The 26,365-nt window shown below is 40.3% G+C and overlaps 1 protein-coding gene across 3 annotated transcripts in view; it reads right to left on the bottom strand.

Annotated features, from left to right (window-relative positions):
• Positions 1-24,982, bottom strand: part of BTBD7 (BTB domain containing 7) — a 51,509-nt gene extending 26,527 nt beyond the window's left edge. For 2 of the 3 annotated variants that reach the window (XM_064714481.1, XM_064714483.1), the window contains exons 1-3: positions 24,939-24,982; positions 6,217-6,402; positions 118-1,197 (exon numbers count right to left, since the gene is read on the bottom strand). In XM_064714481.1, the coding sequence (XP_064570551.1) occupies positions 118-1,197; positions 6,217-6,298 (1,162 nt within the window). In that variant the 5' untranslated portion in view covers positions 6,299-6,402; positions 24,939-24,982. Of the gene's footprint in view, positions 1-117; positions 1,198-6,216; positions 6,403-24,244; positions 24,311-24,938 lie in introns of those variants that run through there. The other variant, XM_064714482.1, reaches the window with a different exon arrangement.
• Between the last annotated feature and the right edge of the window lie 1,383 nt (positions 24,983-26,365).

Here is a 26,365-nt window from a genome sequence, read left to right as displayed (position 1 = left end):
ATTTCTAAAGGAACTGTCAGCCACTGACAGCTGACAATAAGCATCCCTACACTGCAAAATTGCTAAAGCTTGTTCTAATGAGGTCATACATTCTACAATGAGGGCAGTATTACATACCTTGTGCAAGCATGTTAAACTCCAAGAACAGTGCTATGTGATAAAGCTCCATGGCTTCTTCAGCCCTAGTCATGTTTAGTTTTCCTGCTACAAGAGCCTGAACTTCACTTAAACTGCCCACCGAAGGACTGGAGTGCAAAACGGAGAGGTCTACCACATCTGTATACATACAGTTCAAAATGACCTTAGCATATTTTTTTGGTATGATAGATTCATCCAATATAATTCTAGTTGGAGTCCGTAGAGTTCGGTCTGTGATTTCTTCACCAGTTCGTATCCTTCTCTGCAGCAAGTGGCGGAAAAAGGGAGACCGTGATGAAATAATAGCTTTGTGTGCTCTGAGCTCCTCATCTAGACAGTTCTGACTTCCACCAAAAGTTTCAACCAAGTCAGAGTTGGATGAAAAGCTAAGAACCACATCGTAGTAGCACATATAATCAAACAGGGCACGCATGTCAACATCTAAGGAATTGGGTGTTCCAAATTCTTCGCTAAGCTGCACAAGAATATCAACGTTTTGGAATCGCGAATCCTCCATTCCAAACTCGCCCGTATAAAGGTAGTGTAACAAAGCAGAAAACATAGGCATATCTATGCCAGCTGTGTTAATATCCATTATTATTTCTGCCCCATACTCCGGTGAGGAAGAAAGCAGCGTCTTAAAAAATGGACATCTTGCCGCCAATATCGCACGATGCACAGGAAAACAAGTTTCTTGAAATATTAAATCTACATCGGTACAATATTTGTATTGATAAAGTTCAGCCATGTCTTTTTGTAGCGTCCTGGCTTCTGGTCTTGCCAAATTAGCTTGTAGATAAAGTTCCTTTAAGGCTGATGTTCCTTCGTATTCCTCTACCAACGCGTTAACATCTCTGACATCCCAGCCTGAGAGGAGCTCCCGCATCTGCTTGGCGTGGTCGGCAGAGCGGCTCGATTTCCGACGCTTAATGAATTTCTTCTTGAGGGTGGCAAGGCCAGAGGTTTTCTTTTTCTTGTCTTGAGGTTTCTCGTGGCCATGGTCAAGGCTATACAGCTTTGATTCACAGCCAAAACCTTGATGAGAGTAGGATGATGTCCCTAAAGGCAAAAAGAAAAATTGAACACATTTATTCTTTATATTTAAAAGGAAGGGCCATAACACCTAAATACTCCATCAATGATTCTGAAAGTTATACAGCTCTTCCTTCTCCTCACATCAGATAATTTCACAACTGAAGCCTTTTCTGGCCATTAAGAACAAAGCCTTTTATTTGCATCTACAAAGTTTGTAGTTTGCTGGGTTTCAAGGTGTTTTGGTTTGGTTTTTAATGTTTGGGGTTTTTGTTGTTTGTTTGGTTGGGTTTTTAAAAAAACATACTCAATTTTAAGAACCAAGCAGTGCCAGTTGATGTAGCTCTATAGCATATGGTACACTTATCTAAGTAGGAAGAGAATACTGCAATTTTGACAGTAGAATTGTAATTGTATTAACTTTTTCAAGGCCTAATATCTCAATGAAATACTCACAATCCCCCCTTCAAAGTGTTTTCAAAGTCTGTTCTAGCATTAAGTGTCACTAAAACAACAGACACATACCTGGTATCAGATAGCTACAGTCACAACAGAAGAAGAGAGAACACACTACCAAAACACTCAGGGATTATTTACAGAGATAATTTAGAAAGAAAAGTAAAAATCCTGTCGTGCAATAATCAAGTAATGCCAAAGTCAGACACATAAAATGGACTCCTTTCTACAGAACTACAAATACTCATTTGTGCATACACACCATCAAAAAAAATATGGAGAATGGAAATTTTACTGTATTATTGAAGATTTCCTGTGAACAGAGCATTATACAATTAAAGTATACATATAATTCTTTTTCTTCTCAAAAAATAATTTATAGGGAAATTTTATTAGGAACTAATACTGATAGCAATTGAGGAAAAAAGGAATTAGAATCTGCATTTCAACAAGTAATGGACAACCAAAGTAGTGTTTTAGGGGGAAAAAAGGGAGTTAAAAAACCATAGCTTTAATGTGAGAGTCATGCTTCTGTTTAAGGGTTATTTTCTAATTCAAGTTTATTTACAGAGCTTTCACTCTAAGCCAGATGGTGAAGAACCTCAGACATGATAAGAAAAGAGAAAAGGAAGTACACAAACCAAACTCCCACTTCTGGACCAAAGAAGAATCAGAAGAAAACATTTGCAAATGCTACACAGATCAATAACAATCACAGGTTCATCAGAAATAGTATTTGTCTCTTTTCTGTCAGGAATAGTTCATGTTTCTGTCAGTACACTTGGGCAGCTTCACTACTTGTTACCATTTTTTTAATCTTCCAAAGTCCACCCTAGAACCAGAACTTCTGGGGCCTTTTACAATGTGTTCTATCACTGGAGTCTCACAGCTCCACCTGTAACAGGCAGATTTGCTGTGATGCTGTTTTGCGATGCTGTTTTACAGTGATGTTATGGCCCAGTCTGACAAAACACAGGGCATTTAGTTACCATGTAATTTCAAGTATTTCCTGAACTTTGAAAGACAGTACTAATTCAAAGCTGTATTTGAGACTAAGGTAGCTGTAGCAACCTAACAATTCTGTAAATTGTTTTATTGTTTAAGCCTCAATAACTAAATAACTTACACAGTGGCTTTTACGTCAAGCTAATTAAAACTCCCACAAACGATGCAATGCAGTGGTTTTATGATTCTTCTATTAGTAAAAACTTTGAGAAAGAACTTGGTTTTATTTGAGGAAAGACATCTAACCATTTTATCCAAGTTTAAAATTTGCTTGATCATGCAACATGTTATTAACAATACTGAAATTTCAAGAAGTGAAAAGAATATCAATTTAAATGAAAATAATGGGAGTAACTCAAGACAACTTCAACAAAGAGCTTGTGCTGCAAAATCCACCATAAAAATCCTTCCACATGCTATACTAAATATGACAATGGAAAAGTAGAGCTTCAGCCTTCTGCTGATAGAGACAAGTGTAGAATTCCTCCTCCATTGAAAGCAGTACATTTCACAATAGAAGCATAACTACACTTTGGTCACTCTATAACGACAGATTCTCTCGCCAGAGAACATGCCAGCTCATTTCTATTTGAAGTACGTTGGATTCTAATGGCAAATCTGAGTGCAGAACATTCTCTAACATTCCACTAAAGGAAAACTAGGACACAGCAAGTCTCAATTTCCTTCTTCCCTACAGGCTGCTGTGAGGTATTACTTGCACATGAATCACCACAAAATACTAAAACGCCATTCAAACCTTTGTGTACCCTGAGCTACTTAAAAGATTTAACTCTGGATGTACTGCAAACAGTGCTATTAACCCTTACCCACAGATAAAGCACTGCTACAAAAGCACCACCACACAACTGCTTTTTGTAATAAACAGAGATGCACCATCATAGCCTCTCTGGGTTCACAACAGCTGCTGGCCCCATATCCCTCAAAGAAAATCTGGAAGAGAATGTTCTTGGGCTGCCTGTATTCCTTCATAAGGTAGCAGCATTAAAAGTAGGAAAAAAATTAATTATTCCTCAGCACTATACTGAAAGCTATCAATCTATTAAATGCTGTTCAAAAGCAATTGCTACTTCATGCCCCTAGACCATACCCAGCTAGGGACAAATATTTACAGAAACAGATGACTGCCAAGGAGAGCTGCTTGGGAACTTGACAATGAAAAATGGGATCTGTTTAGTTCTTTGCATGCCCACACATTATAATATCTAATTATAGAGCTCTATATAAAAAAGCAAACATCTTGAACAGATGTACCACCCTAGGAAATGGTGTGAAATCCTCCCCCTGAATGCTGCAGACAAAACAGCAAGAAGATGACTAATTAAGCTTTTGCTAAAACAAAAGCATTATTTCCAGTAAGTGCACTACACTATTTTTAGTGATTTATCTCCTCTTCATAAACTATAAGCAAACTAGGATGAAGTCAACTAACAATAGGAGCTCACACTATGAAACTACTGCGCTTTGCCTATATCCATTCTCAGACTTCAGCACTCATCCTACATTTAGCATGAAACACAGTGCAGTGCTTTAATGGCAAAGTAGCATGTCTAAAACAAACCTACAGGTCTAAATCCAATTTCCAGGAATAAGGCAATTAATACATATTATACAGCTATTCTAACTCTGTCCTCCAGATCTGCTTTAGGGCAGTGAATAGATCTAATGCCTTCTACATAAAAAACCTCACAACACAGACACTCCACCCCACTCCCCCCTAACAAACAAAAACCCCACAACACCTAAACCCCCAAACATGTAAAAGCTGATTTACCATTAAAACATTAGTATTAGCAAATGATGAAAACCTCAGCTATCAAGTTTAGGATACACCTATTTTCTGCTGAGACAGCTACAAAAACCAATAATGGAAACAAAAATCAAAACGAGAAAGAGCCAAATGCCACTAAGTGAGAAGAAGAGATGTATCCATGTGATGTAGATAGCACACTCATGGAACCCCATAATATCAGGATATTTTCAGCAAGAATTTTACCCAGAAAGCTCATCTGTCTTCCCTAAGATGAGACAAGCACATGGTTTTAGGCTTTCCTCAAAAAGAGTCTCAGCCACAATTTCCCATAGGTTATGAGGGTCAGTAAATTCTTGTGACATACTACATAATGGGTTTCTATTTTGAGTTTAATAACAAAGAGCACCAACTAAACCTTCCACATATCATGTAGAAAGTTTCTTGGGAATTTAATGTAGCCTTTGGAAATCTCTTCAAATCTGCTCAAAAGGTGTTTCAGACTGCAAATCTGCCTGTTTCAAGGCCTCTAAGGGTTTCTCTTCACTCAATATAGGGGAAGATTAAAAAACACCAAGACATGTAAGAGAAGCATTTTAGCCACTTTTTAGAAAGCACATATGCAGACTGGAGCAAATCTTTTACTAGTTAGGTATGATACACTGAAAATACATAAACCCTGGAGGGGAATTTTACAGCATGAATATCCATGATGTTAGGACTAAAAGTTCTTCCTTGACATGCTGTGACAGCACACACATCCTTAAATGTAACAGTTTGTGATCTGTCCTCAAATGAGACAGACCTCAGAGCCAGGAATGCTATGAAAGCTGAGAAAAAAAGAGAAAATTTACAAAGTGAGTCAATTTTTCCTCTGCTAAGGATATCATTCTGCTTTCAACGGTGATTAAAAAGAGAAGTAACACTGAATATCAATAACTACTTATGCAGTGTTGCAAGCTGAAGCATAAAGGAGAAAAGCATTTATAAACTATTGATGTTATTTACTGCTAAGATCATTCTTCGGGCTGTCAGGGTTGAGTTTTTTTTAAGGAATATTTATCTTCTCAGAGACTGCCTTCTTTCAGATTCATAACATAGCTGTTTATTATTTATAGTGTGACAGTACTTAGATCTACACTGAGGTCTCTTTGTACTAGACTGAAAAACACATAAAGGTAATGGCTGCCCCAGTTATGACTAGGATGAGAAAATACTTTCTTAAGGGCACTTCAACACATGTCTCCAGCTAAGCAAAGTCCTGGCTTGTAAATAACACTGTTAGGACAGTAAGCACCCCTTTCCCCATTTACAGAAACAGGAAAAGGAAGAGAAGCTTATTTGTTACTTTAACAGGTTTATTACCAGAGATATCCCTTCTAGCAGTAGGGAGGTAATTCACTTGGACACAATGTCAATATTACAATGAATACTGATGATCAAGGCTTTTACATGCTCTGACACAGTTTGACAGAAATTCTGAGGAAGAGCAGAAAACAGTATGAGTATTAACAGAAAGTGACTGCTCTTGAACCAGGAAAACTAGCATGCATGGCTTAATTATAAAAAAGCTCCACTTATATTATTTAAATAATCTGGCAACTGTTTACTGGCAAAAGGCAGATCAACTCATTGCACACAGAGGCCAAACAGATGGACAGTACTGAATTTCATGCACGATTGAGCTTGAATGGATTCAAACTGGTGACCTAGAAAATAGCAGCTCTCCATAACATTTCTGCAAGCAAATCAAATCCAGTACAGTCACAATCCACCAAGCCATTTATGAAAGTGACAAGATAACTGAAAAGAGTTACCTATGAATGTCTGTTGTGCCTGTGAATTTCCCCCTACCCTTGGGGAACACGAGTGAGGGTAGTTTGATGCATTAGCACCCATTTTCTTCAGTCACTCAGGCATTCCGCCTGCTGGCTCTTCAATGTATAATCCCATAATCCTTTAGAAATCTTCAATCCCAGGTCCAGCGTCCTGTTCCTCCATTTCTGAAGAACAAAAACACCAATAAGGTAACTTCATTATTTGTCACTAAACGTTACATGATTTAGATAAAACAAACTCAGCTTCCAGCACACAGTATTTTCATAAAATAAAACCTCAAACACTTTGAAGATACCCTTTTATTTGAATGATTAAACCAAGACCAGAAATATTGTTTTCCCCACAAGAACCTGTAATGTTCCAAACTACTCACAAATCATATGATAAATTGCAACATGGAACAGGATGGCTATCAAATTTTTAGCTAAGAAATTTTCAAGGAGAACTTGGTCTAGACTAGGTATTCTCCTTTGACTATACCAAGAGCGACTTTTCATGCATGTTTACAGCTATTCCCACATGGTTAAAAAATTCCAAATTGAATTATACTGGTTGAGAAAGCTAAATAAGCCAGTCCTGATGGAGATTATACCATCATGACTTATTTCAGCTGCATTTTTATTCATTATATTTACATAGTTCTCATTCATTACTGCTTTTCAAGTTCAGAATTGAGAAGACCTAGAAGTACATTTACAATAGTAAAAAAAGGCATTTAAGGATTCATTAAAGGTTTTTTTGGCCATTTGAAAACATCTTTGAAATTAGTTCTGAGGTGAATTGAACAAGGATTCATTGCTAATGTACAACAAAGTCATTCTAATTTATTCCAATATTAGCAGTGTTAAAATATTAATACTGAAAAATAAAAATTACCACATGAAGAACAACTGTCATCTTGCATCCCCTTTCAAAATACAAACTTGAAAATAAAGAATAACAGAAAGGTAAAGTCTATGCTAAGAATTTTTTAGATTGCCTTGAATATTGTGAACACATATGGATTTGCTATATGCTTTTGAATATTTTTCCTTTCTTGGTAGTCTCTGGCATGTTAAATTGGCTAAGAAAGCAACATACAAGTGCATGTTTCAAAGTGCAGATCCTGGGGAGCAGAAAGTGAGAGACAGGCCAGGAAAAAAAGGCTGCAAATTGCTGTAGGCACAGAGGTGAGGGGAACAAGTGCTCCAGGATTTGAGGGCTGGGTGCAGGAGGAGGAAGAGTAGGGAAGGGTTTGCAAGCCATGTCTGTAAAGCCAGGTTATCAGGCAGAATTGCTGCTCTGGTGTGTGCATATCCCAGGGTGGCCTCACGCAGCTGCAGCCTGCTGAGCACCAGAGCAGCTCTGCCAGGGCAGGAGACACGACCATGAAACCACCACAGCAGCTTTCCAGCAACGTCCAGGCCTGTAAATGAGCCAAAGGAGCTGCCATGCCTGCCCTCCCCAGCCACACAGCCAGGGCACCTCAACTGCATGGAATCTTGAACGGGCCTCCATGCAGATCCAGCTTGCTACACATCAGGAAACAAAGATAACACACCCTCCTACACGAACAGAAGCCTACTCAGGAAGACAGAGCCAGAGAACACACCATCATCACACCAGCAAATACCAGTAAATCTTCTCAGCAAACACAAGGTGTTGGATTAGTTCAGTGTTAGCCATTGCATGCACTCATCTTCTCCCCTGTGCAGAAATAAGCTATTCAAAGATTACTGAATCCATATGGTGTGGATCTCTACTTCATTTCTGAAAAACTTCACGGACTTTAGAAAAAACACTTAGAAAATAAACTCATTAAAACAATGAAGCTCCAAGCGATTTCTATACGCACCAAGAATATGTTGCTTAAATGTGGCATAAATTTCTAGATGGATTTAGTTACACCCAGGACAAACTTTGTGAAGGCAAAAGTCACCTTTCAGTTTAAATGCTAACTTGCTTACAGGTAAAGGCTAGCAAAGTGAGCAGATATGCCAACAACTTCCCTTTCCTCACCTAAAATTGGACTTGGTTCATTTGGACTTGAGTCCTGAAATAATGCCATTGTTATTCCACTTTTCAGCTGTGGTGTGATAATTTGTCTACTGGATGTCTACTAATAGTTTTCAGTTCTTCCTGACACAGGAAAGAGCCCCGGAGCTAAGTGAAAGAGAGCAGAAAAAAAGAAGTGTTGGGCTTTTTTTTTTTTTTTAATAAATAAGCACTCAATATTCAGAACCAAGTCCCTGGTTCACTAAATTTAGAATACATAACTTCCATGCACTGCTAAGTCATCTGTGTGCAGGCTGATTTCTTAAGAGTATTTTGCAACTTGAATTCAAACATTTTGTAGTTCATAAAGTGTATTGGGCCCCATTGGCTCAAAACCAATCATACCTTTAGTTCCACAAGTGTCCTTAACCTCATGTATCAACTGAAAGTACATTTATTTTTTAATACAGCACTAAATTTTACAAGATAATATTATATAACCCATGTTGCATTTCCCAGAAAATTTAGCTAGCACCAGAGGTGAACTCAGTCCTGGCGGAAGCCCTGCCTTCCTCTCTTCATTCTCATACCCACTTTTCCTACCTTGTTGGTTCTGTCCCAAGTAGTTTGTAAATCAGATGAACTGACCCACATTACAGCCAACATGAACAAGAAGTTGGAACAGTATCAGCCACCCAATTTGTTTGTTAGGGCATCACTCGAATACTTGCACTACTGCATCTTTTGACAGCAAAGTGTACTTGAACTACCCATGGATTTAGATGCCTTTTTTTGGTTTGGTTTGGTTGCTATTGTCCACTTCAGCCTCTGTACAGAACACAACCTACCTGAACAGCAGTTTCTAGCACATAACTAGCTGAGTCCAGTCAATACAACTCAGCTACTACAAAAATGCCAAGTCAAGAATGCAGCTTCTCCACAGTGAAAGGCACTTGTAAAAGGGGAGGAAAAACTCCAAAACCACAAACAATTAGATCTTTAGCTTCAAAAGGAAAGACAGATTTTGTCTTTTCTTGCAGAAGTTATCCCACATACCAAAAGTTCCCTTATTTCAGCTTATCTGAAGAATTTTTGAATTGCATCTTAGCCTCAGGATACACCCATGGAATTTTGTTTTAAGAACCACCATTAGGTGAGCTTTTTCTTTACTTTTTATTAAAAGCCTGCATGCATCCCCATAAGCCTTACCACAGTGAAACTAAATTCAACATCTGCTGACCAAGTGAAGCAGTTGTTGAGGGCAGTGACGCACGTACAGATGTGTTTGAACATACACACATACACAGCAAAGGAGTTCAACTATGTCAAAGCTTGTTTAAAAAAGCCTGTACTGCAAAAAAAGTATATGGAGTGTGTTATATGAAATGAGGAAGTTAATAGAAACCAAAATTACCACTCTAAATCCTACAAAACAGCACAAAAGTGACTTTCAGATTATACTGATACTCAGAATAAAATTTAAAATAAGCACAAGACTGCTTAAAGGTTTCAGCCTGAAATAAATTTCTCAGTCTTCTCAATATTTGTCACACTGAACCTAAAATCCTAAGAAGCTAGATGACATGCATCTGAGGTATCTGGGCTGACAGCCAGGTATTCCTGGACTGGGAATTTTGATTTAACAAAAAGTCTCTGTACAGAATGGACTTTGGGTAACAGTGACACTTTGTTTATATCATCACTCAATACAAATGTTTCATAAAATTTCCTGTAAATCACTGGGATCCAATTAATATAAAGGGCAAAGTCAAGAGTACTACAACAGGTTTTACAACCACTTGATTTTTCCCCTGTAAAATTTTAAGACCTTTGTATTTCTTTTGGAGTTGCTGCCATAGGATTATGCAATAGCATAATATTAAAACCAAAGTAAGAAATTATATCAAGTACCTGCACATACCTGTACTAACATGGTATTTCAGGTTTTCATTTTACCTAACATGCTTTAAATTTACAATGAGTAAATGACAACCCAGGCATCATAAGAACAACTTATTCACATTCGCTTAGATTTTTATCCAGTCCAAAAATGCCAGGCTATTTTGCCCCAACAGCTCTTTTCGAGTAACAAGCACAACTTTACTGCAAGATGAGATGACAAGATGCAGCGATAAAAAGCACCAACCCTAGTAAGGAAACACATCAACTAAATTTCAGCAAGGTTAAACTTATTCCCATAGAAGTTAGGTAGATCAACTAAAACAGAAAGAACTTGTGAGAATGGATCATTGCTATCATGCCCAGAATGTATCCCACCAGCCTTAACATCCTGAATCTGCCTCCAGCAGAACAGTGACCTGGTGGCCAACAGAGAGCCCTGAGCCATTCCAAAGTGATTCAGGAACAATCCCATGCTCAGAAGAACAGAAGTAAGTTCCCATCCACTGGGAAGTTTCCATGCTGGTTGTCATGCAGTACACTGCTGGAATTACAAGCCAACAACATCCAAAGGCACAAGCTCTTAAAAATAAGACAAAGTTGCTCGTGGCTGGAGCTCCAACTGCTTGTTCAGATATGCATGGAGTATTTACCTCAATTTCCTTGGAGAAAGTGGTTCTCCAAGTAAGAGGAGTTGACAGGAACTGAGTGCTACTTGTCCTGACCCTCCTCTTTTTCCATGGATGGGACACTCAGAGGTACTGGCACATTCTCAGATTTTGTGGAGGACAAGTCTCCAGTCTTGGAAGAGTACATGCTAAAGGACTGAATGCCTATGGGACAGTGAACCTTAAAGAAATCCTGTAACTGGCAAATGATTTTCTGTTCAAAGGAAACAAATGAAATTTGAAGGCTCAGTTGATTATGCCTGACACACATGCAAATCCACACAAAGCCTATTTTGACTCCTTTTTATAATCACGTCAAACAATCAACCTTTATCATTATTCAAAATTAACTGGATGATACAGTAGTAAGATGCAACTGCAACAGCTGAAAGGTTGTGGTTTGGATCAGTTCTGTACAAATATAAAAAATGGCTAATGTTGTACACAACATGGGATAATGAATCTGTGTCGTTTCATTATTCACTGCATTGGAAAGAAAGAAAAATCCAGTAAGGAAAAGCACCAGAACTTAAGCCACATCAGCAGTTACCAGCTCAAGAGGGCAAGAAAAACCAGATATAACGGGATTATGAAAGTGACTGCATTACTCAGTCTTTGCTGCGAATCATGTGTTCCAGCTATCACAAAGAACCCTTTCTTATAGTTAAGCATGAAATTTACAGCATTTTCTCTTCCATGAAGTAGTATGCTTCTCCATCAAGAAGTTCTTTCAAAACAGAGGTGATAAAAACACCACAACAGTCCTAGCTTTTTATTTCTAGATTTGTTGAGAATCACTGGACTGAGTTTTAGTGGGGAAAACCCACCAACAAACAACCTGTACTGATTTTCAACATTTTCTCTGAGGAATCTGAGTGAAAGTTAAAAGAACTATGCTCAAACCGAGCACAAAGGTGTAGTCTTGAAGATACACACACTTCAGAATTTGAAAACACTGAGCAGCATTTCAACAGTTGTAAAAAACCCACAGAACTTACAGGAAAAAAAAAACTCTTTTCAATGCTGGCTTTGCACACAGTGCTCAAAGTACTATTTCTGATGATCAGCAAAGCAACTTCAAGTATGATATGAACATGTCACACCATAAAATAAATAAATAATGTCATTAACAGGGACTGACAGGTCAAATCACTAACAGCAGTGGGGAGGCGGGGGACATCAACATATTTAGATTCCTCTACACACAAAAAATTCCAGCAGCTAAAAAGTTCAAACACATAAAGCACACAGAGACTAACTGAATTGCATCAGTACAATCCTGTATGGAACAGGCTGTTCCTCCCAAGCAACTTAAATGTCCTCATATACCAGCAAATAAATTTTCATCTCTCCACATCAGTGATTCTTACAGTTAGTTGCAAAACCACACTAATATACTTAAAGTCTATTCTGATTTTTAACATTCATATGAAAGACTCAAGTAATGCTCTTGAAGACGAATTCAAAACACTTCTTTCAGCCAAATGAGCAAGAGCTCATTTATGGCCCTCTAGGACTCTCTTGAAGGGAAATGACAGCATGTATTCTTCAATGACTCCATTTTTTCACAAGTTTACTTGAAAGGAACATTATCTGATTTAGATAAAAACATAATTAAATCTACTTTATAAGAAAATCAGAAAAATCCTATCCACCAAATCTTTATCAATATCACTAAACAGAGTAATTAGGTATGAACATATCCATTTACAGGAAAATGAGGATAATTAATTTTAGCCAGTCTAGAATAATTGCAGCATAGTCTGACATACTGTGATAAATTCTGAGGAGTCTAAATGTGTTTCAAAAGGCCTCTTATGAGCAAAACTTACCCACTTGTTTTTTTTTTTTAGGAACGGCAAATATTCTTTGGTTTACATATACAAACACATCAGTTGGTTAAGACAAAAAAAGGAACTTCAAAATAACATGAAAAGTACCTCAGAAAAAGGAACAGACTTTTTTTTTCTTTTTTTAAAGTAGCCTGCATTATTTCTTTCAATCAAAGTCCAGGCCAACACTTTGTCTTGTCAGGCAGCTACCTAACTCATGGAGATTTCAGCTGCATTCAGCCTTGGATACTGAGGTAAGACCACTGTCCTCCTCAGTGTGCCTCCAGATAATGACTGCCCATTATTGCAGCAATATCCATGGTCACCTGTTCTTTTTCCCCCTCTGGAAAAGGCAAAAGTGGAGCAGAAGTAAAAACCTTCCACATGAAGCTCTACCACCTTTACAGAGTCCATTTCACAGGCTTCTTATCCCCGTACTGTTTATCTGTCAGCAGGATTGCTGCTTCTTCTGGAACAGGGCAAGCAGTCTTTCATCTCCATAGTCCTCTATCCCCAAGGAATTTTATTCCATTTAGTCTGAGAGTGCCTTCCAAAGATCCCTCCGTGTCTCATTAAGAAAGGGAATTCCTCCTCTTGCTCAAGCTGTGACCCAGCCACAACACAAAATCCTGTTTTCAATTAACAAATCTACTAATATGGGAAAATCCTGGCTCAAACCCCAATCATAGGGAAGATCCATACACCCTACAGTTTCCCTTGCACTGGAGTTATTTTCCCCTTTTATCCAGGCCCAATTATTTCACAGAAAGCCATTTACTCTGAATGAGGACGTGGGAGTTTCCTGTACACAACAGTGCCTGTAAATTCAGTGCACAGTCACACACACATTTCCTCTGAGAACATGCTCTGCCTCTGGGAGTGCATTAGAGTAACTCACAGGGCAATCCCAGACACTGCTCTGTGCCTACCTCAGCAGCAAGCAGCACCCACCCTATCTTATGACTTACTATTTTCAACTCACCTTCACAAAGCAACCTTTTGATCACTCAGCTTTAGCTCCCTTATTAATTTCCACAGCCTGAGTCATCTCTGGTGATGACACTGCTTGGGGTTTTCACAACAATAGCTCCAACATCAAAGCAAACTAAAAAGTCTTGGACCCACATATTGATCAGCCTTCCCATGAAGGTGGACTCTTTTAATAGATCAGAAGAAAAATTACTTCTATCTTACTTTGGCTGCAATCAACTCTTCATCCGGCCAGCCAGTCACTGTATCAGTAAAAACATCTTGTGACATTTCTGTTGCTTGGAACATCATTCCTCATGACTACAGTGTTTCTATACAATACTCTTCCTTTATACTCAAGCCTCCAAGATGCTTAGTAACAATACACAGCTCATCTATTTGCACTGAAACCCCTGCCTGTGGCTAGAAACTGCCATTACCAATATTGCTGTATATCCAAAACAATTTTCTCAACACTTCAGGCCTTAATACATCACCATTCCTTTTCTTCTGTACACCATCCTCTCTGTGGGTCCTTTTGTCATCACACAACAGGAGTTTCACCCACTCAGCCTCTTCTCTTTGACAAAACAAGTTTGAAGTATTGGCTGCTAGCATCATTTCTTACACATTTAACACTAATGGATACATCTATACACAACAGAAAAACTGGAAGGGGGAACATGAAGAGGTGTGGTAAAAACTCAAAAAGCAATCTAGTCCAGTCATTTCATGAGACATGAGGAATTTTATTAAAGAAACACTGATTTTCCTCATTGAGGAGCATTAAGTCACAGCCATAAAATTAACTCATTACAGCTACAGTTTGAATACTTTCAACAGTAAGCCACAAGCCACGACAAGTCCTGCATCCAATAAAACCACAGTTGCAATCTGGATTCAAAATGCATTATTTGGTGTACACAAACCTAAGCTGGTTCACCAACACTGGTTCCACACACATTTCTTCAGTGCCAGTGCTCACCACAGCTACCACCAGATCTCCCCAAAGCTCCTCCATTGTGTCAGCAACCAAACACAGGAATTCTCTTCTGCGAGACTTTCTTCTCCCCAGTGTAGTCAGTTCCCTGCACCAGTTTACCAAATGGCTCAAGGAACCCAGATGACGCCACAGAGAAGGAAGAACAGCAAGAAAAGGTTACTTTGCTCCCCACAATCAAACACAACATTCAGTTTGACTAATACTCAGTAGACACAGTCTTCAAAAAATAAACACTGCCAGTCCCCACACACCTATTCCTGCAGCAGAGCTGTACCTCCTCACTGCAGCAGACATTTGGAAAGCCATGCAAGTCCTGACTGGACCGTGTTTGTTTTCACTTGATCCTTTGGTGTGGCTGCTCCAGCTGCTGCCCAAGTACAGCACTGCCTCAATCTTCACTCAGCCAAATACCACTGTCAATGGAAACATCTTATTTTAAGTGGGCAGCTATAATACCACCTTTGCAATACACTTTTCCTCTCCAGAGCTCCTAAAAAATTAACAGTAGGAAAAATCACCTGCAAAGCTAGGGCAGTCCTAGCAGAGAAAGGCAATTTAGATAGCAGCAGCTACTGCTGGGATTCACCAGTACAGAGCTCCCAGTATCCAGGTGGCTGATTGCTGCTGCTTTGGCCTGTATTTATTTTCCTCTGTATCTGTGCAGTTTGTTCCCTTCCTGGTGAACAACACTTCACGTAGCAGCCATCACTACTAAAGAGGTCCATGGGAGCTGCTGCTTTTTTGAATGCTTGGATGATTTTAAATTTGCAGTGCCAGAATATACATGCATCTAGGTATTACTCATATAGGAAAAAATACAAAGCCAAGCCTATGTGAATTTTAAATATATTCCCCTCAATGCAGTGAGCTCATCCTCTGACAGAGAGAAGATAACATGTATGCAGGACTCACTGCCTGTCAGCTCTTCACAGGTACACCAGGGTGATCTGATACTACCACCAAAGTCAAACTAACAGGGAACTGTACTTTTCCCTCACACTCCATCCTGCCAAGGGGTTTTCTTGCTCCCCCTCACACTGCATACAGAGATTATATGATCACAAACCAAGTCATTTCAAATGGCTGATCCATCATCCCACTGCTGGAGAGAGTGGCAGATAACAGACAGGAAGAGGGAACTCCAGCACGTTTGTCTGACAGGCAGCTAAAACTGGAACAGGATCTCACAGCTCTCAATATGAAGAGAGCACACTACTCCTATCAGACTGCCTCCCAACTCCCCAAAACCATACCCTTGCAGTCATGCTTTCTGTTCTCTCTTCAAGTCACCCTGGCCTGGCAACAGATGTGACACTCAGATTTTCCCAAGTCTATTTTGTCCACTGCTGCAGGAAGCAATACAAAATCAATTTGTAAAATTCATTGTACATGGTATTGACACAACAGTTGACTTATCTGAGACCATGTAACCTGGTTATGTACTTCTGTCTCCCTGAGCAAAGGTGAAATCCCTGGTCAAAGCCACAGAACATTTTCCTTGTATTTAGGTTTTTAAGACACCCACCCCCCCCACAACTAACACAATGATCTTATACCTGTTCTCATAAATCAATTACATCTGTATATACTAAGATTTAACAGTCACTTAAAAACTTACGCATTCGAAAGATGTCCCCATTGGTTGGACTCTTCTGCAGTTAATTTAAATTCATTAACTTCAGCAGAAATTTTTTAAGAGCCACACTGATACTACCAACTAACACTTATAACACCTGATGCCAAGAAATTTTTCTATGCTGTATACTTCAAAGATTTCAGCCATTCTGAAAATAGTAGCAAAATACATTAATACTGCAATATTTTCCCTCAAAAGTTATACCAGTAACTTCAGTTCCAGTAGTTATCTTCATTAATACCTACATTTAGATTCCATAAAAGTGGAGCAAGAACTAAAAGCTCACAAACTTTACGGAATGTCCTGCCCAAAACTACAGGAATTCATTTCAGAAAACATACTTTCTCAGTGATAAAAGAAATCAATTAAGGAAGGAAAGGCTTAGTCAGAAAACCAGACTAGTACTTAGCCTACAATTAAGTTGGAGCTTTGTTTACATTTTCCCCTTGGCAAGAAAAGGAAGTTATGTCTTCCACATTTCCTGCAACAAGCTCTCTCTGCACTTCCAAAGCATTTTTTTGTTCTGTAACATGAATATGCAAGTTTTACAGAACAGTCAAAAGAGCATCACGAACGTTGACATAACGTTGTTTCTGAAAACAGAGGCACCAATCATGTACACATTTAATTTCATTAATTCAGCAACATCCACACATAACTCATGAACACAGACTTTTAAAGTCTGCAGAGTTAGAAAAGCTTATGGGGTGGTTTCTTGTTTAACTATTTGCTAAGGCAAATCTGCCCTTTGAGCAGACTGCTGACGTGCCTTAACTCTTCCTTCTCTCCCCACAAGATCTGAAGCTTTTCAGATGTCCCAGAATACTAAAAACATAACTGGATTTTTCAAAGAAATAAACCAAAACTTTTAGGAGAAAAGCAAAATTCGTTGCATTGTACTAATTATAGGAGTTACTTCATTAAAGAAACCCATTGCTCCTAATATAATTTTAGACCATATTTTGTTCATCTTTCTCTTTCATGCACAACTGTCCTTGATACCACAATTCCTTCACATTCAAACAAAGGGCAAAATGCAGAAACTTTACCAGCCTGTGCTCTACTCCTCAAATCTCCTTTGATTCTTCCATCATTTGAAAAGTTCATTAATGTATAGAAAAAAAGACAGCACTGCAACACTGCCCCCCCCAAAAAATTAAAAACAAAAAAATCTCACTTCCCTCTCTAACTAGATGATCATTCCCACTCAACTCTCCTTTCATGTTCAATGAACAGAACAGTTTTTAGCTGGATCACTTTCCAGATTAACAAAAAATGAAAGGTTCATTTCAATAAGGAAACACATCAATCTTGTATATGTGGAAAAAAGGGCAAGTTCCCTTTCCTTCCAAACATAAAACAAGGATGAAACTCCAGATCCACAAGATATTTAAATAAAAGCACCCTCATTACTATTGAAGATTGCAAGTGCCTGATATAACTGAGCTTTGATGTAGCTAACACTCAGTCACAAAATGTGGCACTTTCCAATTTAATTCGCCAGCAAAAATAAGCTGGTAGCTAAAAAACAGAATGAGGGAAGAAGGGAAGGAGGAGAAAGGACAGCAGATGCCCAAGGTAGTGGTGGGGAAATACCTAGATCAGCACAAGTCTGCTAATCCAAAGGGGAAACTTGGAGCCAATAATTAACTGAGAAATTATGCAGTAACAAAATTACCTCAGATGTTCTCAGCAGAGAAATTCAAATGTCTTGAGAAACTCAGAACAAGACACGACAAATTTTACTTTACTTGTAGTGGAAAAGCCCTGAGTAGTATGAACAGATATTTTAGCAAGTTTGTAATAAGACTGTACTTCTGATTAACATCATTTTCAGAAGACATGTAATTTAAGCTTTAAAACCAACTTCAAGTAGCAATTGCCCCGGCTCTAACATCAAAGACTGCAGTCAACTGCAGTTAAAGACAAGCAGCTTTGATGCACTGCAGAAATACTTATGAGAGTCACTTTACCACAGGTTACCAGGTCTTCAGATCCATGCCTAGAACTACAAAATACAATTAGACAGGCCTCATACTGCATGTTAACCTTACTGTGTTAGAAGGATATTTTGGCATTTCAAGTCCAAATACACATTTCCAAAAGTGCTTAATGGAGGACTAAACTCTAAAGAGATTTTAATGACCAAATAAGAAGCTGAAGGTACTTTTTGACCTAAATAATGTACCTTTTAATGTATTTTTAAGAAAGGATACATCAAATTATTCTCTTAAATATTATCTTTGGCCATACAAAAAAACCTCCAAAAACCAAAACAGTCAGCCAAGATGGGATTTGAGAATTTAAAGAATTTAAATGTGTGTTTAAACACACATTCTTTTCCAAAATTTAGATAAGCTAATCACTCATGAAAATAAACTGCAGAGAAGATGGAGATACTTGATACGCTGGGAGTGTGGGGGGGCTCACAGGGACACTGAGTAGCCCCTCATGCTGTCACACAGGTTCCTCTGCAGAGATGATGGGCTTGCACGCAGCTCCCAGTAACAACTGCTGCCCCTCAGTACTGACACAACCCAGGTTATTCCTCCCTCAGCACCAAGGCCTACAGTGAGTACTGAGCAACACAAAGCTTCCCATCTCCAGCATGCATTTTGTCAATTCAGCATTCTTACACCCTGCCTGTCACTGTGGTATAATAAAAAACAATTTCAAAGGCTTCCTAGAAGTACCTCATTATAGACTGGCAAAGGCATTTTCAACTTAAAATGACAGTATAAGCAACTTGATATATTTCAGAGAGCAGCAGTCACTACTAGAATGACTGCAAAGAAATCCATGAATCTATTAACATCATATTCTCTACCTGCATCCTAGACATTTTATATGCATTTCACTTCATCTCTCAACATGTCTGAAATTGAGATGACCACTACAGGATGAACCAAGGTTCAAGACATCAGCCTTTAATATAGTCACATGCTTCATTAATCTGGGATTCATCAGGGGTATTTTAAATGGGTAATACAAAATTCCACTGTGTATGCCTATGCTCCTTCCTTCTTCAGGATGAAATCTCCTGGTCATTCAGTTAAGTATCACAAGCAGCTTCAGAGGTTGTTAGTCATCTATGTATTTAAAGACATACATCTGGGTACATGAAGAACTTCAGCACAAGAACTTGTACACTGCAGAATTTAAGTGGATAAACAGTATACTTATCACAGCAGCAGGAAGGCTTTAAAAAAGACATCTTCCTAGACTAAGTCAAAAAAAATCACCAAATCCACAACAAACCCAGTTCTAACAGCCAATGAACCACTTCCCCCCCATCTTTACATGAAGAATCATCATTTGAAAAAAGCTAAAGCAGAAGATCAAAAGAGATCAAAGAATAAGGGAGCACCAGTCCACAAAATACTGTCTTGTTGCATTCTGATTGTATTTGTTATGTTAGAATGCTTTTAATTCGCTCTCAAGCAGCTTTTCCAATATTGGGGTCAGGAGAAAAAAAGCATGAAAAGGAACTTTTGTCACTCATACTGATTATTTTTAAAGCACTTAAAATAACCTACCCATTTACAGAAGTGTTTGATATTCTTCACTGCAGTACAGGGATCTGGAATAGCAGATGATAAGCAAAGCAGCACTTCAGTTTCTCACTAATGCAATGTGATCTACTTGGTCACTCAAAAAATACTTCAATTTTCATATAAATAGTTACAAAGTTTTACTCATGTTGGACACCTTCACAAGACCCTGGTATTCTTGCTCTTTGTATATGAAACCTTGATTAAAATCAGTGGCAGACTATGAGAACAATCTTCTCTCACCCAAGCTGCAGTTTAAAATACACAGGCAAGCACACAAAGATACATTTTATAGCCCTACTGATCCCACCGAGCTTCTGCAAGTTCTAGGTCACAAAATAATAAGCCCAAATAAAGAACTAAGCAGCCGTCACTGATTACATTACTGTTTACATCAACTCCTTTGAGTTTAGCCATTCTTACTATCAGCAGAATGGTAAAATGTCCTGATAGTTATCCAGAGACTAGGTTTCAACACATCTTGGACATGGTTTCCAAATTAGTGCAATCTTGCATATCATTAACTAGCTTGATCTCTCTCCAAAGCACTTCCCACTAGATAATGTCAAAGTTCAGAAGCCATGAAGAAAAAGAGATTAATTTAAAAAAATCTTAAAAGCTACAAGTTGCCATAATGAAATGGTCCTGTAAGAAAGAGGAGAGAGTAGAAATAAAAAGGCTCTTTAACAATATGGGGAATCACAGTAACTGCAGAACTAGGAAGACATGCTCTAAAAGAGATTTCAGAAAATTAAATTCTACTCATTATTTACTACAGTGGGTTGGAAACAGGGTATGATAGCACAGAAAAGCCAGGATGAATACAAAAAGTCTAGTCTTTTTAATACAGGAAGGACTGAACATACAATGACGTTTGAGTGCCATTAAAAATATACAATATGAATGATCACTGAGAATTAGGACAAAATCTGAGAACAAAGATCAAATCGGATTTAGAAAATTATCGGTCAGTTAAACAGGTAACAGCTCACACTTGAATGCCAAGTTTGAAAAACAAAGTAAAATCACTTAGAAGATACTTCTGAAACATAAAACTGATTTAAGATGTTGTCCAAAACACTATACCTCCACACTTAGTACTGAAAGCTTCTTCTTAATCAGTTTTGACTGCTGTTAATTTTTTTCTTGCATGCTTTAGCACTCAAACATCTAAATAACCAGTTTAAATCCACTGATGATAGAAAATCCCCAACAGGCTGGACATGTCTGCAAGGCCACCAGCAGTTAAAGTTCACATTCAGCAGTGTTTGGTGTAAGCTTGCACAACACCTGCACACAATGGAGCAAACAAATCAGATTTAAATTTAACTAAGTGTATAGTTAGGTATGTACTTGAATCCAGCACGTCAGGCAACACAGTTCCACCCCAATCCCCTTCACCTCCTGGCCTCACCTCTACCCTGTGCAAACAGACTTTGCACAGCAATGTGGTGAGCCAGATGAAGGATCTGACATGAAGTTATTTTGTGCTTTAGTGGTTTATTTTTCATACAGATCAATTTCCTGAATGTTTCAGAGTGAAGCCATGTAAACAGCCCTACCAACACAGCTGAGGGGACAGTGCAGGAAGTAAGGGAAAGCAGCAGTGGACTGAAAGTGTTTAAACCAATTTTGCCACTAAACATCAATCAAGAACCTCATAGGCATCCTTATTATTGTGGGTTCCCCCTGCCAAGGGGATAGGGAACAGAACAGAAAGCAAAGAAAAAACAATGCAGTAAAACTCATGGGTTGAGATAGTACAGTTTAATAATTTAAATAAACCAAAATATAATAATCATATTATAATAACAATTTCAATCTCCTAGTGTCCATTCATTATATAGAAAGCATCATTACAGATGGTATCCTTCTTGGGAGACATGCAGGACAGACTACATGGGTGTAAAATGCAAGACTAGAATCAATTGTGGCATCTGCAGTTCCTTCTTAGAGTTCAGGCATACTAGAAAGCCAATATAGGAAAGAGCATTCTAAAAATCCACAATAGCTTCTATTCAAAGATTAAAGGATACTGACAAGGCTTATCTTTCAAAGAACCTGGGAAATTAAACAAAGCAATAGCCAGAGGACTCCCTGGAAGCTCACCTAACATATCTGAACTAGGATTCCTGGTCCCCACTGCATGTACAATAAAGTTGTATATCAGGTTTCCAGACTAGTGTGAAAAAATGGGAAAAGCCATTCATGTGGTAACAGAAATCAAAAGTCATCTAAATATGTTAAGAAAAAGCAAACAAGCAACAAGAAATTTAGAGTTAATACTAAAACTTGCAGTTCTGTATCAAGATTTGCTGTAATTCTCATCAGTATCACAAGGAATACAGTTATTTCCTCTTAAGTGCAATCTCACAGTTTCCCTATAGATCTCTTTATTGATTAATGTGAACTACACACATCAATATGTCCATAGGATGTTATCATTCATCTCTTTGCCTCCGAAAGGCAGCCACAACTGCCTCGGTCACCACAGTGTACCCAAGACATCAGAAAAAACTCCCCTTTTCTTGCATGTGGTCTGATACATCACGAGCACACAAGCATCAGGGTGGCAGAGGAGCAAGCAGGGTTAATGTCCCACCTCCTCCTGCGGCCACCTGCAGCAGCCAAGACACCTCGTCACCAATGCAGCTTACTAACAGGACACAAGAAGACATTGTCCCAGCCTAAAATTCATCCCCAACAAACCTTGAGATTAATTGCCATCACTGACAATTAATCTGTAAACCTGACACCATGTATACAGGAACTTGAAAGGCTGCTTTCAAAATGAAGACTCAATATTTTGTTGTTAATTCATCAAGCTCTGGCAGTTTCACTGAATTAAATTTAAGAAGCTGGCTGCAAAGGCAGCACATTCTACTCTAATTTAACAGTGAGCAACATATCTTCACAACATAAAGTTTGGAGCTTCTCAGACAAGCTTGAAAACTAAGAGGAGAAAAAAAATTTAAATCCCTATGACAAATCCATGCAAGTCTTCCAGGAGAGCTTATAAAAGTAATTCTATTCCTTCATGTATGAGTCTTGGCAAATCAGTCCATGCCAGCTATAAGCACTACACCACCACTGTATCTATGACTCAGCAAGGGAATCTGGACATATGAAGAGAATTTACTTACTAATGTAAGAGGTAAGGAGTTTTAAAATGGCAACAACTGCAACAGTGCCACAGTAAATGAACCAAGACAACTTCTGGTTTGTATGCTTAAACATAAAAGGAGCACGGTCAGATTAGAATGTCAAACCCATTTATACATTGGCTGAAGTTTGAAAGCAAGTGAAACAATGCTCAGTGCAGCTGAGCTGAAACACAAAGGGTTCAACAGCTGTTTTCATCTCCAGTGAACAAAAACAAACACTGGCTGTACATTTGACACAAAACACTGAGCTCCATTTCCAAGATTACCTGCGTGCAGCCCAACTATGCAAGTCTAACTTTAGAGCTGAATGCAAACCAGTGAGCAATTGGCAGCTTTGTGTTGTAACTTAAGATACAAGCTTGATTTACTGTGACATTCATCATATGTTTACATATAAGCACGAACAGATAGTACTGTTTACACGACACTAATTGACACAGCAAAGTAGCAAGTTCTTAAATGGCTCAATAACGCTTTGGTCCATCAACTGAGACTAGTTATCTAGTGGAGAAATTATTCCAAAAAGGGAGAAAACACCACAACCCATACCTCTGAATTCATTATCTTCACACAGATATTTTACATAATAAGCACTCAGACCTTGCCTTGTAAATATCACGGTCCACAGAATCTGTACATTACTAACAGCCTTCTGTTCCACATCCTCATAAATAACATCTACAGAATTATTTTTGTTACACTGGTAGCAGACTCTTAGTCAACAAGGGGTGGAGGAAAAAGTATTTTCATTGAATTCTTAAGCAAAAGGTTCAAATGGAGAAGGATCTAAGAAGAAATTCCCCTCCCTGCATTAGCCTGTGTGAAGAAGGGTACTAACACAGAACTAGGATGAAGTGTTTGAAACAATAAAAGAGAAGCTTAGAAAACTCATCCACTTCCCTGAGATCTTTCAGACAAAGAGGGTAAAGCTTTATCTCCTCAAGCTTTTCAGTGTCTCAACATGAGTTACGAGGTTTAAAAAAATTTTATTTCAACTTCTGTTTTTATTTTCTCAATTTCTAAATGAAAACAGAGCATGCAGTATAGTAGCAAAGCCTGAGGTGATCACATCCCAATGGTATATCTGCCAAACACTTTAAATTTGTTATTATATTACATAGGTTTGAAGCAAAGCATCAAGCCACGCTACACTGCCTAAGGTAAATTCTCCCACAAACTATCACTGCATCAACACGTATTTTATTATCCTGCTATCGTATTTTATCGTATGTTAGTACTCGACATGTGTGTCATCTTTCACCCAACGGTCTCATATGGGATGGCGGGGAAGAGCAAGTAGAAACACGAACCAACAGAACAGCACTTATCCCACGGGCAGCAGGAATATTCCAGAGGCACGAGCGAACACATCACCGACAAAGCTCTCCAAGTTTCTCCAGGAGCACCGACCGCGGTAACACCTGTACAGAGAGGAGCGGGGCAGGACCCCCCAGACCCCGGGCCAGCAGCAGCCGCAGCAGTCCCAGGCCAGGGGCACGGGCACGGCACGGGCCGGGCAGAGCGGCCCCGGAGGGAGCCCCGCAGCCACGGCCGCCGCGCTCCCACCGGCCCGGCACGGGCGGAGCTCCGCGGCCACGGAGCACGAGCCCCGCACCAGCTCCGGGGGGAGACGGCTCCGAGCAGCCCTGCAGCTCCGCGGGGAGTGCGCCGGGCGGAGGGCAGAGAAGGAGGGAGAGGAGAAGCGAGCGAAAGGGCGGCGAGGCAGGACCCGACAGCGCGGACAGGCACAGCCGAGGCCGCCGCCGCCGCTCCGGAGCGCGGACCCTGCGGGCCGGGAGCGGCACGGGAAGCAAGGCTCCCTCCCGCGGCCCCGCGGAGCTCCGGGTTGGCAGCGGCGCAGCGGGACAAGCCGCCCGCAGCCGGCCCGGCGGGGCGCGCACCGAGTCCCGCCGTGGGGGCGTCGACTGTCTTGCCCCCTCCCCTCCGCCGTCGTGACACCAAGCCCGCGATCCCCTCCCAGCCCGGCTTCCCGCGGTACCTCACCTCCGGCAGCCGCTCGCCGCCGCCATCCTCCCGCTCAGCGCCGCCCGCTCCCGCCCGGCCCCGCTCCGGCCGCCGCCATTTTGCTCCCGAGCCCCAGGCTCGGCCGGGCAGCGGGAGCGCGCACGGCGCCTGCGCGGCGGCGGCGCTGCGGCGCGCGAGCCACGTGGTCCGGGAGGCCGGGCCGGGGCCGGGGCTGAGGGGGCGGGGCCGGGGCTGAGGGGGCGGGGCCGGGGCTGAGGGGGCGGAGCCAGGGCTGAGGGGGCGGGGCCGGGGCTGAGGGGGAGGTGCGGGGCGGGTGGCGCTGCCGGGTCCCGGTGGGTCGGGGAGCTCGGTGAGCTCGGTGCTTTTCCCCGCAGAGCTGCTGTGGGATCGTGGGGAAAAGCGGAGCCCGGCGTGTGTGCCCCTCCCGCCATCCCCGTTCTAACGCCGCGTGAACTGCCTGTATTGCTGTGTGTGTCACATCTCCCAAGCTCGGTGCCGTGCCCAGGTGCCGGGCTGGCTGCAGTGTAAGTGGTGTGTCAGCACGTGTTCTTTGTCCTTGAGACTAACGTAAGCTGCTTATATTAAGCCTATGTCTGTCTCCTTGCTTTGCTAAACTGCCGTGAGCTTGTTAAAGGCAGGGCACAATCAGATTCCAGTTTTATTGTTCATGCTAGGAATATACTGCTCGCCTGGAAATAAACTCCCACCACCTTTCCAACTTCTGATAACCCCTCTCAGCATGAGAAATTAGTATTTCACTGGTCTGGGTGAAAGTCGGTGCCAGCAGTAGATATGCTTGTAGCTATTCCCACCATTGCTGGTACCACGCCGGCTACGTTTTCTTCAGAGAAAGGTGCATGTTGGTACAGTCAGGATCGGCAGGTATTTGCCACCACGTCTGTAAGATCACTGATTTCTAAGTCAGTGAGAGTGACCAAAAATACGTATCAGCATTTTATTAGAACAATAAAAACTCTTAAGTGAACTGAACAACTTGTGTCTGCTAAAAGAGTGAAATGCCACATGTCTAAATGTGAGAAGGTCTGAGAAAAATTCTATGCATGGGCTAAAAATTTTATTAAATCACATGTTAGAAAATATTCAGCAAGCTGAAAGCCACATCTGTGATTATTTCTGGTTGGTGAAAGCAAGCTATGACTGATTACATCCCCTCCTGATTCTGCTGACAGTCCATTCCTGGAGGGAAGCCTTCCTCCCACTTGGCATCCTGCTGTCCTCCATCTCTGTAATTAGCTTGCCTGAATGCTGCAGACCTCCCTAACTACCACTTGGCATGGCATCCCATAGTGCTCACCAGCTTACCAAGGAGCTAGGGATAAAACAGCTTCTAATATATTTGCCCATGCTGTAGACTGTTTTCATACTGGTTTCAGCCTAAATGCAGAGGAGAAACAGAGCTGGGTTTACAGACAGTATTATGCACT

Source organism: Zonotrichia leucophrys, chromosome 5 (genome assembly GCF_028769735.1).
Source record: "Zonotrichia leucophrys gambelii isolate GWCS_2022_RI chromosome 5, RI_Zleu_2.0, whole genome shotgun sequence".
Classification (NCBI taxonomy): domain Eukaryota; kingdom Metazoa; phylum Chordata; class Aves; order Passeriformes; family Passerellidae; genus Zonotrichia; species Zonotrichia leucophrys.
This window is presented reverse-complemented; position numbering and strand designations above follow the sequence as displayed.